Consider the following 17,088-nt stretch of genomic DNA (forward strand, 5'->3'; position numbering starts at 1 on the left):
GGGACAGTGAGTAAATTTAAGGAGGTGTTAGCCAGATTTTTAATTGGTAATGGGTCGAAGGGTTATGGAGAACAGGCAGGACGGTGGAGTTAAGGCCAGGATGAGATCAGCCACGATCGAATCACAGAGCAAACTCGATGGACCAAATGGCCTAACTCTGCTCCTATATCTTATGAACTTAAAAAATGAGAATTTTATTAGAGGAGAGGCAATAAAATATACAGTGAGGATGCCTGCCTATTTTATTGTCTGGCACTTCAGTTTGGCATTAAAGGAACATTGAGTTTGAATAGCATTTTCTCCACATTTTTAGTAATGAATTTATAGTTCCAATATGTTGCAACCAATTTCTCTGCTCTGCCAACTTACTACCATGGATTGAACATAAATCCTCCAGCTTTCTTTTCTATAGTTTAATTTCAGCCAATATACCAAGGCTGAAATTTGTTTAAGACTTACATTTCATTATCTTAGATGACAGCATTAAAATACGTTGAAAACATACAAAATAAGATCTGTCTTCACGAAGGGTTACAAGAACCACAGACATGTCTGGCTGTTGCACTAACAAGTTCCTGTTGATGGAGAAATGTAATTTGATAAAGGATCACAGGACTATCTGTTTGTTTGGGTTTCTTTTAAGTCAGCTGTATAGTTATTGGAATTTGAAGATTCTGAGGAAAAGGGTGAATAATTCCCCAATTTGTCAAAGTACTCCAGTAAGACATAGATGCCTCAGCATAAGGCAGAATTAATTGAAATGTTATAAATTTAAATATGTCAAAACGCCAAGGAAGGAAGGGAATAACAGCTAGCAATTTGTCAATAAATTTCATTAGTATCATATTGAATTTGTTGAAGTTTGACATATTTGATGCCCCTCAATTATCCATATTTATAGTTTGATTTATGGTTTGTACTTTGGCTTCATTTGGAACTATTTGGTAGTAATTGACACATGTATTTTTTTGGTAGACGGTTCTTTCTTAGATATGTATAATAAATTTTCTATCTTCCCTTTGCCTTGCAGAATAATGATGCTGTCAGTGCTGAAACATACTGAAACACCAGTAAAATTCTGGTTCCTTAAGAACTACCTCTCGCCCACATTCAAGGTTTGTAGCAGAAAGGAATCAAATTCTAACATGGTTGGCAAGAGAGAAGATATTTCGATCCATTTAAGTATGTGTGTAGAAATTGAGTGGTCAAACTTTGTCCCTTCCTCCCACACAAAGCCTTTTTAAATAATGGAGCTGTGATTGCAAGTCCCTGATCTTTAGCAATCTGTTCTAAGTTTCATAAAAATAACTCATTTCTGTTCCCACTACCTTTTTTAAAAAACAAAATTCCAATGAAGGGACAATTTAGCGTGGCCAATCCACCTTCCCTGCACATCTTTTGAGTTGTGGGGGTGAGACCCACGCAGACACCCTTGTGGGCACAACCTTTCAGTGATTAGATGATTTTAAAACTACCTACAAATGTTTTGCATTGTGTTTAGCTCGGATGCTATTGTTAGGCATCGGGTGTAAAAATATTCCTTCACCTCTTCTGGTACTAGAACTAGAAGAGTTTTATGTTTACTAGTTGCACTAATGTGCGGCATAAATGTTCTCGCTAAAGCTGATGTGTTGACATTAAATTAGGCCTTTTATTTAACCCACAAATGCTTTGAGATGATCCCGTCATGTTTGAAATGGGAAGATTACCGTCGTCAACTCTAATATCTTCCGATTTGAATGCAAAAATTATTTGGCCAATAGATGTTCAAAAACAATAAAAGCAAAATACTGTAGTTGCTGGAAATTTGAAATAAAAACAGAACATAGAACATAACAGTACAGGCAAAATGCAGGAAAAATTCAACAGGCCTGTCATCATCAATGGAGCGAGAAACAGAGTTAATGTTTAGAGTCCAATATGACCCCTCTTCTAAATTGTTCCAAAGAATGGTTCCTGGTACACAGAACCTTCAGCTCCAAAGTAGAGTCATTTTGAACTCCGAGTATTAACTCTGTTCCTCTCTCCACACAGGCTGCCAGACCTGCCGAGCTCTTTCAGCACTGGCTGTTCAAAAATAATTCCATTATTGCTTTTGATTCTTCAATATTTCTTAACAATTTAGCGCTGTAGTTTCCCCTCTCCCAAGGCATCACATTATATGAAGTACTAGGAAAAAAGCAAATTACTTTGACAAAGAGCCATCCTGACTCAAAATGTTGTCTCTGTTCCCTCGCCACAGTTGCTGTCAGACCTGCTGAGATTATCCAGCATTTTCTGTTTTTGTGCAAAAAATACTAGGTTTGGTACGATATTAAATCCAAAGTATAGGCTGCATTTTTGAAAAATTGTTGCAGCACACCCTAGCATGAAGGATTTACAAAGATTATTTCAGCTCTGTAGAACATGGCAAAGTATCTTGTGTGATTGTTGATGTGTTTGTGTCGAAGTAATGATTGGTACAATTTGCACCATTTCCTGAGAGCTACTGATGTTCATTTCTGTGTTCTGGTAGGAATTTATCCCACACATGGCAAAGAAATATGGTTTTCAATATGAACTGGTGCAGTACAAGTGGCCCAGGTGGCTCCATCAGCAGACTGAAAAGCAAAGAATAATTTGGGGCTACAAGATCCTCTTTCTGGATGTACTTTTTCCACTGGCTGTTGACAAGATCCTATTTGTGGATGCTGATCAGGTAAATATATTAAGATGTGATGTTTCATATTCCAAGTTGTATATATAACATGCTGACAGCCATCTAGAGTGTCTGAAGTTTGTGAGCCAGAATTGTTGGGATTTTCACTCCGGGCAGGTGGTAACTTTACAGTTTAAAAGGATTAGAGACCCTGTCAACTACTCCAATACATGCATTTTCCAGCAATGATAATGTATTAACATGTCCCAAACACTCCATTGTAACGGTGGAGTGTAGATGGCATTAGGTACTACCACAAAATTGGGGTTGTTAAATTGCTTTCTATTTCCAGTCTTGTTGCAAGAGTCTAAGTACTGAAGTATTTAACCATAGAACAGCCAAGTCCAACCGGCCTCCAGCACAGATTACTGGATTGCGTTCAGAGACAAAGATGTTGCTAATATACTCCTTCACCCAGAGGTGCTGAGACGAGTTAGGTGTTCTATCTAAAGTTAGCTAGCTCACTACAGACTGTGTACTAAAACGCAGGTCTCTAATCTGTACAGTGCAGCAGCTCAATACCTCGATTTAATCAATGGAGATATCAGATGACTGTTGTAAGCTTTCTTGAATAGATGAAAATTGAGACCAATTCTATGGACAAGGCAAATGGTTAATACGATTTCCAACCCTTTTGTGTATAATTCTTTGAAAGACGTAAATGTAAAGTTCAATTAAAGATCTTCCATTCGTGAATTATTTTAATAATTAGTCTTATTTTTCACCCATATTGCTTTGGATTTGAATCACTGCACACCATTATAATGCTCAGCATTAAAACTTCCATTAAAGTAGCTTGTAGTTTGCTTATCTTTGCAGGTAATGACACTTTGCACAAATCTTTCTGTGGAGAGGTAGATACCGCAGTGGTACAGTAGCTGAAACAATCTGTTTGATGAGGAATAGGCCTATGGACAAGTGAAATAAATTTTGTATCTTAAAAACAGACAAGTGATTCTAAGAACCTCAAAATGTAAAGTTGAAATCATGCTGGTAATTTTACTTGTGTCTGTATTTCTTCAGTTTATTAACCTTTCTCTGTTATATTTAACAGTAATTTAGTTATGCTTTTAGGGTCATTAAGTTGCTGCAGATAAAGCCATAAAGTTCAATCCTCACTGAATCACAAAGTGATGAAATACATTGGCAGCTCCTGCTAGGAGTTGGGAAAGTGTAATCCATTTGTCTGATATTTTTCCTTTTCTCACAGATAGTGCGTGCTGACTTGAAGGAGCTGCGGGATTTAGACCTTGAAGGTGCTCCTTATGGGTATACTCCTTTCTGTGAAAGTCGCAAGGAAATGGATGGATATCGCTTCTGGAGGTCAGGTTACTGGGCTAATCACCTACAGGGAAGGAAGTACCACATAAGGTATAATTCTAACAACTTATAATTGAACATTTCTATGTCTACCTTGTAGATACTTATATTATAAAGTCTTTTCACACACATGTACCATCTGTTCTGTTCTTAATTTATTGGTTATAAAGTGCTTTGACACATTCTAAGATATAAAATATATTAGTTGTAAATACATGCTGCCTGACCGGCTGAGTATTTCCAGCAATTTAAATTTACTTTATCTCATGTGTTTGTCACCATTATCATCCTGAGTTTTAATTTTGAGGCTGGTTTTCAAAGTAGACCCGTGTTTCATGCTTGTGTGAACACCAAAGAGCTTGTCCCTGGGGGACTTGGCGCAATCAGTAAAACCAGAGTTGTGTACTTGCAGGACATCTACATGAGGTGCAGACTTTGACAGCAGCTTGCCGCAACCACACTAGTTTAGAAGCCCAATATCCAGCGGTGGCGGAACTTTGTGCCTATATATTGGAGCATGCTGTCGATGTCAGAGTCACTGTTAACATTGCTTTAAAAGCACTTAATGCTTTTCTCATCAAAACCTGTTTGTGGCACACATCCTTTTGCAGGTTTCAATGGATGTAAATTTTCAAAGAATTCACAAAGCTGTTAAACCCATTTAGCACTTGACAGACTTCTTAACAATTCCTGCATGGCATTGAGTGCTGCTTTTGACTGCAGCTGAGGCAGAAGAAAACATATTTTTTACACTATTTTCTCGTGTCACAGCTTCCCAAAAGATGCCATCGAACGTATTTGTTTTGAGAAATGTGACTGTTGTTCCATGGGTAAATCCAATAGTGTGCCAACAATTTCCATAATACCAATGCAAGTTGTATTTGCAGCTTTCTCCAGTTCAATCATTCATGCAGACCACAAAGTGTAGATTGATGTCCTTGAAACAATTCAAAACACTCTGTGTTGGTTTGATATACTGGGAATTAGTTCTCTGAGATAGGTGAAGTGTTCAGCTGAGCTCCTTCAACAGATAGCTTTTCTAGAGATAGGTCTTGCTTCTGAACTTCTGAAGGTATATTGAGTCTCTGACATAAAGCATAACATAGAGGCCACCACTTTAAGTATGACACATAACTTAAACATACTTCTACCTGATTTGTTTTTACACTTGGTGTATCTGAAACACTTGAGAATCTAGGATAATATTTTTGTACAGTTAATTTTATTCTCAAACCTTAACCTTGATTTTTCTTTTTATTCCTTTATCAGTGAAGCTAATAACACTGGGACAGCTGCGCAGTTAAACCTAATAATCGGTAAACTGTTGTCCAAGTTGTGCCAATCCCCTAACTTCTGTCTGTTGTGCACAGCTAGTTGTTGCACTGCGCAGCCTTTTTCGGTTGACTTGTGGCTACGCTTGCACGTATCGTAAAACGTACAGTGCTTGGAAGCATCCGGTTCATTTTCTGCATAGCACATTCCTGACTGCTGCATGCAATGCACCCACGCAGCTTAGAACATTATTTCCCTGTAGTTTAACGCGTATGTCAAGTTTCTGTCTACCTTATCTTAATGAACTGGACGAAGTAAAGCTTGCTAAACTTCCTATCCATCATGTTCACCAGGATTTAATCTTGCCAATTTTCTCTCTGTCCAAATTGCCTTATTCCACCGCTGAGCCTGTGGACTCTGTCAGCATATTAGCTATCCTTACCCCTCTCTACATTTCCTGAATTTTGTTCACTTGTGTCAATGATTCCATTGTTGTCAATGATTGCATCAATAGCGTGGACTTGACTGACGATACCTTCCTTCTAAATTAAACCTCCCTGCTGGTTACACCTTCTTGCCCCACCAAGACTGTTGTATGGCGGTGTCGCTGTTGTCAAATCACACCTACTTCTCTGGTACTTTATCCTCCTTTGAGCATCTTTGTTTCTCTTCCCACAGCCCACCTCACCATTTAAAATCCTCATTCTCTACTGCTCTTCCAGGACCATAAAACTTTTCCTACCAAAATATCTTGTCTGCTTATTTTCTTCAACTTCTGCACTGAGTGACTTCCAATCCTTGGTGATTTTGATCTCCATCTCAGTTCATCATGCTGTCTCTACTCTTCTAATCTTTTCCTCATAAATACCCCACTTCCCTTGACCGTGCCATTTCATGTGGCCTCACTACTTCCATTATGTCAGTGGTCGATAAAACCATCTCTGGTAAATTTCTTGTATCATTCTCCACCAACATATACCTTTCCCTTCTAACCCCATTTCCTTCTGTGTACCCCCCCCCCCCTCCCCCCCACGGAAAAACCTCCCTCCTGAATCACTTACAGCTCCATTTTCAAAATCCCAACTGCCTAGACTTTTGTCTTCCATTAACTACATTTCTGCAGCTTCTGATCTGCTCAACCCTCACCTCCACCATTTATGTCCTAGGCTTCATTCAAACCATTACTCACACTCTCACCCTGGCTGATCCCTCTGGTGCAGCCCCATCTCTGCTCCTCAAGTCCAAGTGGCGCAGACTTGAATGGATATGGAGGACATCTGGCTTAGCCCTTCACTGGCAGACCTGGCTGATCTCTTTAAAGCTCTATTGGCTCTTGTTTTGTTTGCCAAAACGGTTCATTATTCCAGAATCAACAGGAACAGAAAAATCATGCTGGAATGCAGAGATCATCCTTTGCTTCTGTTCTCTACTGCAGTCTGCCTTTCGTCCCTGTCTTCTTCAACTTCACCTCCAACAAGAAGTGCAAGGAGCTCAGGTACTTTCTTGCGGCTAAGGATGAGTTTATCCAGTCAGCTGCACCTGCTGCTTTATTCCCTTTCCCAGTTGACTGTGTCAATCTGAGGTCCGCCCCTGTCCCATTCTAGAACTCTCATCTTTCCCTAGTTTCTCTCCATCTTCCCTCATGCTCTTTGAACCTATCTTGGCCACGAGTCCCACCTCCTGCTCCTTGATCCTGCTCCTACTAAACTGCTGACCACACCTTCCATTTCTGCCTCCTGTATTACTTGATACTGTTAACAGTTCCCTTTCCTCAGGTACTGTATTCCTGCCTTCAAACCTGCCGCTATCCCTCTCCTCAAAAATCAATGTGTGACCCCTTTATGCTTGAAAACTGTTCCATCTCCAACTTCCATTTCCTCTCCAAGGTCTTCCCAAATCTGTGTCCATTTTTTTCAAGACTTGATGTCTGAATCCCTCTAATCAGGATTTTGCTGCAGTCACAGTATCACGTGGGTCTTAACAATGTGACAAGTTAACATCTTATGTAACTCTGATAAAGCTGTTACTCTTCTTCTGGACTGGTTTGCAGCCATTACTCCCAAAATTGCTCCATCATCGTTCAAGTGCGTGAAACTGCAATCGCTTGGTTTTGTGCTTTATCCAGCCATAACCAGAGAATGACCTACAGTGGCTTCTCTTCCCACTTTTGCATCATTCCATCTAGTGTGCCCCAATGGTCAATTTTTGACCACCTTCTATTTCTCTCCTGCATTTTGTCCCTCGGCAATGCCATTCAAAAACAGAGTCACTTTCTGCAATTATGTTGACAACACCCAGCTCTACTTCATCACCACCTTCCTCGACCTCTTCACTGTACCTCAAATTCTCAGATTACGAGATGAGCAGAAATTTTCTCCGGTTAAGTATTGGAAAGACTGAAACTATTGTCTTTGGTTGCCACAAAAGCTCTGATCCCTAACCACTGCTGGCTTAACAACTCTGTTGGCAACTTTCTGTTGCTCAGCCTGACTATTCGAAACCTTGGTATCATATTTGACCTTCAGGTGAGTTTTTGTCTAAACATCTGTGCCATCATTAAAACTGCTTATTTACACCTCTGTTAAATTGTCCAACTCCAACCGTACCTCACCTTATCCGAAGTTCCAGTGCACTCTTGTCTGGCCTCCCATTTTCTATTCTCCACAAATGTGGGCTCACCCAAAACTCTGCTGCCTGTGTCCTTACTTGCACCAAGTACCATTCACCATGTGTTTCTGTGCTCACTAATCTGCATTAGATTCCAGTTAGCATAGAATCCGTACAGTGAAGAAGGAGGCTATTCAACCCATCTGAGACTGTACCGACCCTAGGAAAGAGTACCCTACCTAGCCCCACACCTCCACCCTATTCCCATAACCTAGTAACCCCACCTAACCTTTTTGGCCACTAAGGGGTATTTTAGCATGGCCAATCCACCTAACCTGCATATCTTTAGATTGCGGGAGGAAACCGGAGCACCTGGAGGAAACCCACGCAGACAAGGGTAGAAAGTGCAAACTCTATACAGACAGTCACCCGAGGCTGAAATTGAACCCTGGTCCCTGGTGCTGAGGCAGCAGTGCTAACCACTGTGCCACCGTGCCGCCCTTAGTGAATCATGCATCTCAATTTTAGCATTCTCATCTTTGTTTTCAAATCCCTCCATGGTTTCATCCCTCCCTATTTTTAGAATTTCTTCCTTCGCTGCAACCCTCTGAGATATTTGCATTTTTCCAATTCCAGCCCATTAAACATCCCTAATTTTAATTGTTGATAGATGGACCTTCAGCTGCTGAGGCCCTAAGGTCTGGAATTCCTGTCCTAAGCGCGTCTGTCTCTCTCTACCTCCCTTTCCTCCTCAAAAATACTCAAACCCCAGCCTTTTGACCAAGCTCTTGGTCATCTACCCTATTAGTTCCTTGTGCTGCTTGGTGTCAGTTATTTTTGATAATCCTGTGAAGGGTTACAGAAAGTTGTCTTGCCCATTATGATCTTTGTGTTCGCAAAGGTTACATTCATTGTGGCATTATTAGCTCACTCTCTCCCAAATTTCCCTACACAAATTTGTAAATATGCATTCATAAATCTAATCTGTGGTAAGTGCTGTTAACTGCCTTGCTACAGCAAAATAGAGTGTTATCTATTGTTGAGTAATTGGACTCCATCTGTCCTCTTCAGTACAAGGTGCACATTTCAATGTGACATAGTTTCAAGCCAAAAGGTGTACTGCAAAGAGGACATGAGAAGTTCTTCATTCTCTCTGAGGAAGAAAGGCACAGAAAGCCATGTCTGGGATTGGTGATTGCTGCTGAATCACTTGATCTGATTTGTTCTTTTTCCTCAGTCAAGGATAAAATGAAATGGAGCTTCTTGTAATCATTTGCTGTTGGGAATTAGTTTTCTGCTGAGCTGAACTCGAGAGATAATGTTTTCAAAATATAACCTATTATTGTCCTCCCCCATCAATGTGTTATGGACAATTACATAATTCTGTTCATGTTCTGAGGACTTGCTAAAGCTCTCTCAGTGAATTACATTTGAAGTGTAGTCAGTTTTATTCTGTAGGCAGATGTGGCGGCTAGTTTTTAATACCTAAAGTTCCATAAACAGCAAATGAACTAGAACATAGAACCTGCAATGCAGTAGGAGGCCATTCAGCCCATCGAGTCCACCCACTTAAGCCCTAACTAGCAAGTCAATTGATTTTGGTTGTGTTGGATGACCTTTGCCTCTGACTGAACTGGAAGTTTGTCTCTCATATATACCTTATTCGAAAGACAGCAGCTCTGACCATGCATTGGTCCCGCATTATTGCATTGAAGTATTCGCATCAATTACTTCCAAAGTCCTCAGGCGGAAATTGAATCCCCAACATGAAATGTGGCTTAATTGTTAAGTATTTTTTCCAAAGGACTGCACTGCCACCATGTGTCAATGGGCTGCACTGCTTAGTCTCTGTAAACCAGTCTCCATCAGTCAAAATGCCATTTTCCTTGATTTGCAACCAATTTTTCAATAAATTTTTGTTTTATTTATCGATGATAATTTTACAAAAAAGCAAAAGCATCAACTATTTTTGAAGAATTGCTGAAACTTACCATATTGGCGTAAAGTGAAAGTAAATGTTATCACTATCACCAAAAAAAGACATCTGTATCAGGAGGAAGGTACTACAAATTGACCATAATTCTGAATGCATACTTATGAAAAAGAATGTACCGACAGTTCATGTTGAGAAAGGTGAGTACAGTTCTGAAAAACAAGCATCAACATTTTGCATGTTTTTCTTAAGAAAATGGCTATCTTTAAAACAATTGAGTCATTTTGATACCTTGCAGTCAAGTATAAACAGCATATCTGCTGTTTATTTGCAAATACTACAGCAACTTCAGGTGAGGACAGATGTGACTTTAAACACAAATATCCAAATGTTGTTCTCTGGGTTGCAGCACTCCACAATTAGCGTTCCCAAAGCAACACCCCATTCTCTACCTCACCATTGAAAGGTATAATTTAGCTGCACTTGTGTGAGGTATTCAAACTGAGCTCACTACAGAAAGTCAAATCTTGTTCATTTCAGTCCAAATACCCTTTGAACAACATGATTAATAATTGCTGCCAGTCAACCCCTCCGGTACTGAAAATTACAGTGTCTCGTTCCATCAGCTCTTTATTTTTGGAGATTTTAAAATTGTATAATTTTAACTTACAAAAATGCTCTTTCTCTCTGTCACCAGGGTGGTATGGTGGCACAGTGGTTAGCACTGCTGCACCACAATGCTTGGGATCTTGATTTGATTCCAGTCTTGTCTGGATTTGATTCCTGTCTGTGGAGTTTGCATGTTCTCCCCATGTCAGAGTGGGTTTCCTCCGGGTGCCCCTGTTTCCTCTCACAGTCCAAAGATGTGCAGGTTAGGTGGATTGCTCATGATCAATACGCGGGTTACAGGGATAGGGCGGGGGAGTGGGCCTAGGTAGAATGCTCCTTTAGAGGATTGGTGCTGACTCGATTGGCAGAATGCCCACCTGTACGTAGGGATTCTGTGAATCCATCTTTCTTTCCCCTTTCTGAACTGACATTGAATTTGCCTACAAGGGCAGGATTTTTTTGATGGTGGGTTTTGTCATGCCGCTACCCAAGAAGCAATGGGGCACTCATCTCCAGGTAACAGTGGCCCCTCATTTAATTCCTCATGGTCAATCTGCAATTGACCATGCCATACCAGCAATACCAGTGACAATAATGAACAGGACTCCACGCAGCCCCAGATTGTAAGTCCTGAAGTCCAGGACCAGATGTGTATAGATGTGGGTTGAGTAAGGCATGGTGGAGGGTCTTTCACCAGGCTGGGGATGTGGGCCCAGGGAGGTATCAGATTGGAGAGGCAAAGGGGGATAGGAACACGAGAGGAGGGAGGTGGCCCACCTCCCTCCATACGTCCTGCATCAGAGGGTGACTGACCAGGCTTCCCCCTCCTGCTGAACTCCTCTCGCCAGCCTCAAAATTAAGACTAGGCAGAAAGTGGCCCAGAAGTGGCCAATAATTAGCCATTTAAAAGCCTCAAGTAGAGGGAGGGTGGATGGGAAGCCTGAGGCCAATTGTGGACAGATCGGAGATGGGCAGGGCGGCAATGAGTAGGCCACCAGGGGGCTTTAGGAGTTCCCCTGACTTCGACATGCACCCCCTCCCCAACCTGATGGCAGAGGAATGTAACATACATTTCTTTCTCAGTCCTTGCACTGCTAATTTCACAATCCTTTAGTCTGATTAAGGAGATGCACATTGTTTGCCCTGTTCACTGACATCCCCGGTGTCCCATTTCCTTCACTGCAACATAATCAGCTCACATTTTTAGCTAAATGCCAAGCAAAAAATGTAAATACCTAAATGTGAAATGGCATGTTTAACTAACCGGCAGATACCATTAGATTCATTCAGAATCACAGAATCTTTACAGTGCATGGCCCATGGAGTATGCACTGGCTCTCTGAAAGAACACTCTACCATGCCCCACTCCCCTGCCTTATCCCTGTAACCTTGTAAATTCTTTCTTCTCAGATAGCAATCCAATTCCCTTAAAATACCTCAATTGAGCTGCCATCACGCTCTCGGTAGTTCGTTCCAGACTTCAACAACCCTCTGGGTGAAAAAATGTTTCCTCACATCACCGTTGCATCTTTTGTAATAATTTTGAAGCTGTGCCCTCTTATCCTGGCTATATCTTTCAGGATCTTGAATATCTCTCCTAAGTCTCCTCTCAGCCTTTTTTACTCCAAGGTCCAAGGAAAGCATCCTTCCTCTTCAATCTATGCTCAGAGTTACAGTTCGTCAGCCCTGGAATTGTTCTTGTGAATGTTCTCTGTACTCTTCCCATCTTCCCTCGAGTATGGTGCCCAAAACTGAGCGCTGTACTTCAGATGAATCCAAACTAGTGTCTTACACAAGTTCAACATGATTTCCTTACTCTTGTATTCAACTCCCCTATTAATAAAGCCTGAGAAACAATGTACTTCTTTTGGTATAGGGAGCCTGAATTGTAGGCTGGATTTCCAGGGGTGCTGTGATGGTTGATGGGGCCTGGTATTGCAGAGTGTGTACATCTGGAAAAATGTGGTACTCTTCTGAAGACCCAATTATGGTCTTACATTTTGGTCAACAGTATGAAACCTGAAGCTGCCTGTGTGCAGTGGAGAGTGGCCAAACCTTCTGACCAGATGGTTTGTCCACCATACGCCACGAGATCCACCTGGGTGTTAGCATATGGGTCTAATTCCCACAGCATTTGTCTGGGCCCTATGTTGCACTTTGCTCCAGTTACTTTTAGTTTTGCACTGCTGCAGGCATTGTCAGTGCACGCAGGCATTGTTCAAAGTAGTGAAAATCTCACCCTTCTCTGTGTCAATGTTGACAATCTCACACTGCAGTGTTGTTGGAGGCTCAGTGGCTTGGTTGCTCTGATTGAACTCCAATTAATTTACCTTGTTCATGCTCTGAACCCTGGAGGAGTGACAGTCTGCAATGTGGCTGGTGGTATAGGAAGGCTGCTGTAGTTTAGAGCTATAGCATTTCGCAAAATTGTTCCATTTGCTACATTTGTTTCAGCGTTCATAAAATGCCAACCACGCAGTTCTGTTCTGTGAATGATGGCCATCATAATTAGGGCAGAGTGTGCCCTGTGCCACAAAAAACTTCTGTTTCTAGCCTGAACTCCTTGTGGCTTTTTTTCTGCTTGATCATTCATCATACAGATGCTGGTGGCTGATTTCAATATTAGATCTTCCTTAGCTGATTAGATCAGCCAAGGAGCTGCTTCCAGTCAAGATCACTATGGATCCTACACACCATGCAATCGCTAACGAGCTCCTCGGTCAGGGAGACAACATGTATTTTTTTTGCTACGATTTTTTAAATCGCAGTGTCGGACTGAATCAATTCATCAGATTTTTGGTTGGTAGTATTAAAAGCATGTCTATCAAGTATAATGTTCTTCACTGGCATGCAAATGTCCTCAAACTTTTAAAATAATATCTCTGGGTCCTCTTTCTCCTCCTCCATTTGGAAAACCAGAGATTCAGATGTCTCGAAGGCCTCAGGGGCCCACTAAGTTCAGTAAAGTGTATGCCTGTGCCTTCTTGAATTTGCCTGACAGTCACCACAGTAGATGCGACACTCTTTTTTTCAAACTTTGCCCAATTGTCCGCAATATGTTCGTCAAACACAAGTGGGTTAATGCCGCAAAGTCCCTGTGCTATTCTGCCAACTCCTGACACCATGTAGAAGTGCTGGCTGCAATGACTGGTGACCAAGGACTTAGAACAACAACAGTTTATTGAACACTCTGAGCAGCTCTTACTGGTGTGTCTGCCCACGCTCCAGGGAGAGCTCTCACACTACTGTCACGTGGACTCTCTTTGTACCCACGTAATCGCGACGTCCATTTGATCACCCAGTCTACACATACCATTGAGAATGTTCCTTATCTGAACAATTTCCCATTGTGTTGGCTGTTTCCCAAGTAGCAAGACGTTGGTAATAATAATCTTTATTGTCACAAGTAGGCTTACATTTACACTGCAATGAAGTTACTGTGAAAAGCCCCTAGTCATCACATTCCGGCACCTGTTCGGGTACACGGAGGGAGAATTTAGAATATCCAATTCACCTGACAGCGCATCTTTCGGGACTTGTGGGAGGAAACCGGAGCACCCGGAGGAAACCCACACAGACACAGGGAGAACGTGCAGACTCCACACAGACAGTGACCCAAGCTGGGAATCGAACCTGGGACCCTGGAGCTGTGAAGCAACAGTGCTACCCACTGTGCTACCGTGCTGCCTTAATAGGTGTAGGCTGACAATTGTGATAGCCGAGAATGTACTGCTTTTAGGAAACGCTGTGGCGAAGCATACTTCCAAAGGCCAAGAATAACTGTACATATTCAGAACTTTAGCAGTGTTTTTGCTATTCGGTGTCAGTGATTTGTTCAGTGAGTAGATGTAAGAAAACCTTAAAAAAAAATGATTTAAACAAAGCTTTAGGTCATGAAGACCTTTTGCAGCCATGCAGTGAATTACTGAATTGCTTTGTAGCATTGTCATTGTGCTGCAGTGAAGTGACCCAATAGCATTGTGTGCTGTTGTCATAGAACATACAGTGCTGAAAGAGGCCATTCGGCCCATCGAGTCTGCACGACCCACTTAAGCCCTCACTTCCACCCTATCCCTGTAACCCAGTAACCCCTCCTAACCTTTTCGGTCACTAAGGGCAATTTATCATGTTACCAGTCCCATGATATTAATATTAAGCACCGTTTTATTATTCTCTCCTTTTAGTGCCTTGTATGTAGTGGATTTAAAGAAATTCAGAAAGATTGCTGCAGGTGATCGACTCAGAGGGCAATATCAAGGTCTCAGTCAGGATCCTAACAGCCTGTCTAATCTTGATCAGGTTTGTATATATGTTCTTGTAACTGGGATGATAATCTTTATTAGTGTTACAAGTAGGCTTACATTAATACTGCAAACAAGTTACTGTGAAAATCCTCTAGTCACCACATTCTGGTACACTGAGGGAGAATTCAGAATGTCCAATTTACCTAAAAAGCATGTCATTCGGGACTTGTGGGAGCGTCCGGAGGAAACCCACGCAGACACGGGGAGAATGTGCAAACACCGCACAGACAATGACCCAAGCTGAGGATCGAATCCGAGTCCCTGCCGCTGTGAAGCAACTGTTAACCACTGTGTTACCGTGCTGCCCCATGAGGCAAGTAGTAATGCTGGAATCAGTTGTACAATATTTCAAAGTATGAAAGGTCAGTTATCATTTGTAGTTCTGTATATACATCTGTGCATACAGGATTATATAAAAAAAAAACTATATTAGAGTTCAGGCATTTCCAACAATAGTTGTTTTGAAAATGTGAAAATCCAGGCCTAACTATCCTTCCAGTTGAAGATATGTTTGAACACTATTACATGGCAAATTATGTGAAATCTGTTAGCCTTTCCTTGTGCTTCTTGTTATACTTTATCCTGTGTACAAATACAATGTTTTCCTTCTTGAACTTTAGGATAGAGCAAACGCTGAGTCTTTTTTGTAATCCCCAGGATCGTTCGAGGGTGAAGGGAAGGGGGGAGTATTGTTTTGAGGGTTCTGGGGTGATGGTTTGCAGCTCCAGGATCATAGTGGGAGTCTCCAGGGAGATTAGGAAGAGCTGACAGAAAACAGGGAAAGGAGGGAGTTGGTCACAGTGGGGTAAGTGGAGACTAGGTTGTGGTCGCTGTAAAATAGAGCTATTGGCTCATAGCCCTCAAGTCAGGAAGGATGACCATAAAGTCTGTTGACCAGGTCCTACTTTCCGCAATTCACTTCAGGCAGACAGGGCAGGTCTCATTCCTCCAGTGCTTTTAGAGGCTCTGGCGGATAAGACAAGGAACCAACAGATGATGGCCCAGGGCCAGGCACAGCAATGGCCAGACCACCACTGAGGAAGTTTGGCAGCCGAGGTTGAGTCTCATCAACAGGGGCAAGTACGACGCTGAGCAATGGAATGTAACCGAATATACCGCACGTGGAGTAACTACCAGTAAGTATCAGAGAGGTAATGTGAGTGATGGTTGAGGATTTCATAACAGACAGCCACTGAGCTTTATCAGTTCGTTCAGGAAGACCAATGTCTCTTCTGTGGAATGGGAGGCAATCCTAAACCAATAGCTTTAAAAGTCATTGGGGCACTGGATTGTTCCAGGGCTCCACTGGGGACATGTGTGGCATCTCTCAGATCAGCCACGCACATTTGCATGAAGGATTTCGCCAATGCCCTGTTCAAAAGGGACAATGATTTTGTGATTCACCACAGATCTTAAGAGCCAGGCAGCCAGAGACGTTGGCTTCAGTTCCATCTCTGGATTTCCCCAAGTACAAGGGGCAGTTAATTGAGCACTCATGGTGCTGAGAGCTCCCTGGAAACAGCCAGCAGCATTCATAAACTGAAAGGGATTTCACTGTCTCAATGAGCAGCTGGTTAGTGATCCTCCAGTGTGCTTGCTTCCCAGGGACATTGCCTGACTTGTCCATTCTCAGTCACTCCAGACGTTACAGCTGTTTGCACAACCTGTGCAACTTCAGGAGTGGCTCTTGGGTGACGGGATATCCACAGGGCACCTGGCTCATGACAGCTATGTGGACCGACAAAGCACTGCAGAGGAGAGGGTGCAAGGAAATGGGGGAGCTGGATTGATCCTCAGAAGAATCTGAAGACCCTGAGGGAATGCCTGATGTGATTCCAGTTGCAGATGCAAGGAGGGTAAAACAATAGCCTGCTTTATGCCTCCTCCAGGGATCTGTAAAGATCATTGTGGATATTAGGTAGACTACCACCAGTCTATGAATGTTTCTTGGAGTTATTGCTCTTGTGTCCTGCAGGCAGACAAAAGGATATTTTATGAACATGCAACCCTGTGACTGCAAATGGCATCTACCTGGTAGGCACTGTCCTGCAACTGATACGGCCTTCTCAGTATGAAGTGGCTGCCACACATTCCATCCTCATGTTCCTCATAATATCGAGCCCTGAAACTCAAACTTCAGCTGGGCATAATCTTGAGTCGCAGATGTACGTTGCTTGTTGCCTCTTGAGAACCACTTTGCAGAAACTACACCATGCCCTTATCCTTGCAGAGCATAGGAGACGATTGACCCCTTTTCTGGCATTGGATCCAGTTTCACGAGTGGACTCTCATGACTGCTAGCCTCTGCAGTGATCTCAGTCCAGGCTGCCATGGCCAGGTGGGTG

At 42.3% G+C, this 17,088-nt stretch overlaps 1 protein-coding gene across 3 annotated transcripts in view; it reads left to right on the plus strand.

Moving 5' to 3' along the window:
- Positions 1–17,088, plus strand: part of uggt1 (UDP-glucose glycoprotein glucosyltransferase 1) — a 236,248-nt gene that overhangs the window by 199,630 nt on the left and 19,530 nt on the right. For all 3 annotated transcript variants that reach the window (XM_038817157.1, XM_038817155.1, XM_038817156.1), the window contains 4 exons: positions 1,031–1,115; positions 2,516–2,698; positions 3,909–4,069; positions 14,624–14,738. In XM_038817157.1, the coding sequence (XP_038673085.1) occupies positions 1,031–1,115; positions 2,516–2,698; positions 3,909–4,069; positions 14,624–14,738 (544 nt within the window). The remainder of the gene's footprint in view (positions 1–1,030; positions 1,116–2,515; positions 2,699–3,908; positions 4,070–14,623; positions 14,739–17,088) is intronic.

This window comes from Scyliorhinus canicula, chromosome 13 (genome assembly GCF_902713615.1).
Source record: "Scyliorhinus canicula chromosome 13, sScyCan1.1, whole genome shotgun sequence".
NCBI lineage: Eukaryota > Metazoa > Chordata > Chondrichthyes > Carcharhiniformes > Scyliorhinidae > Scyliorhinus > Scyliorhinus canicula.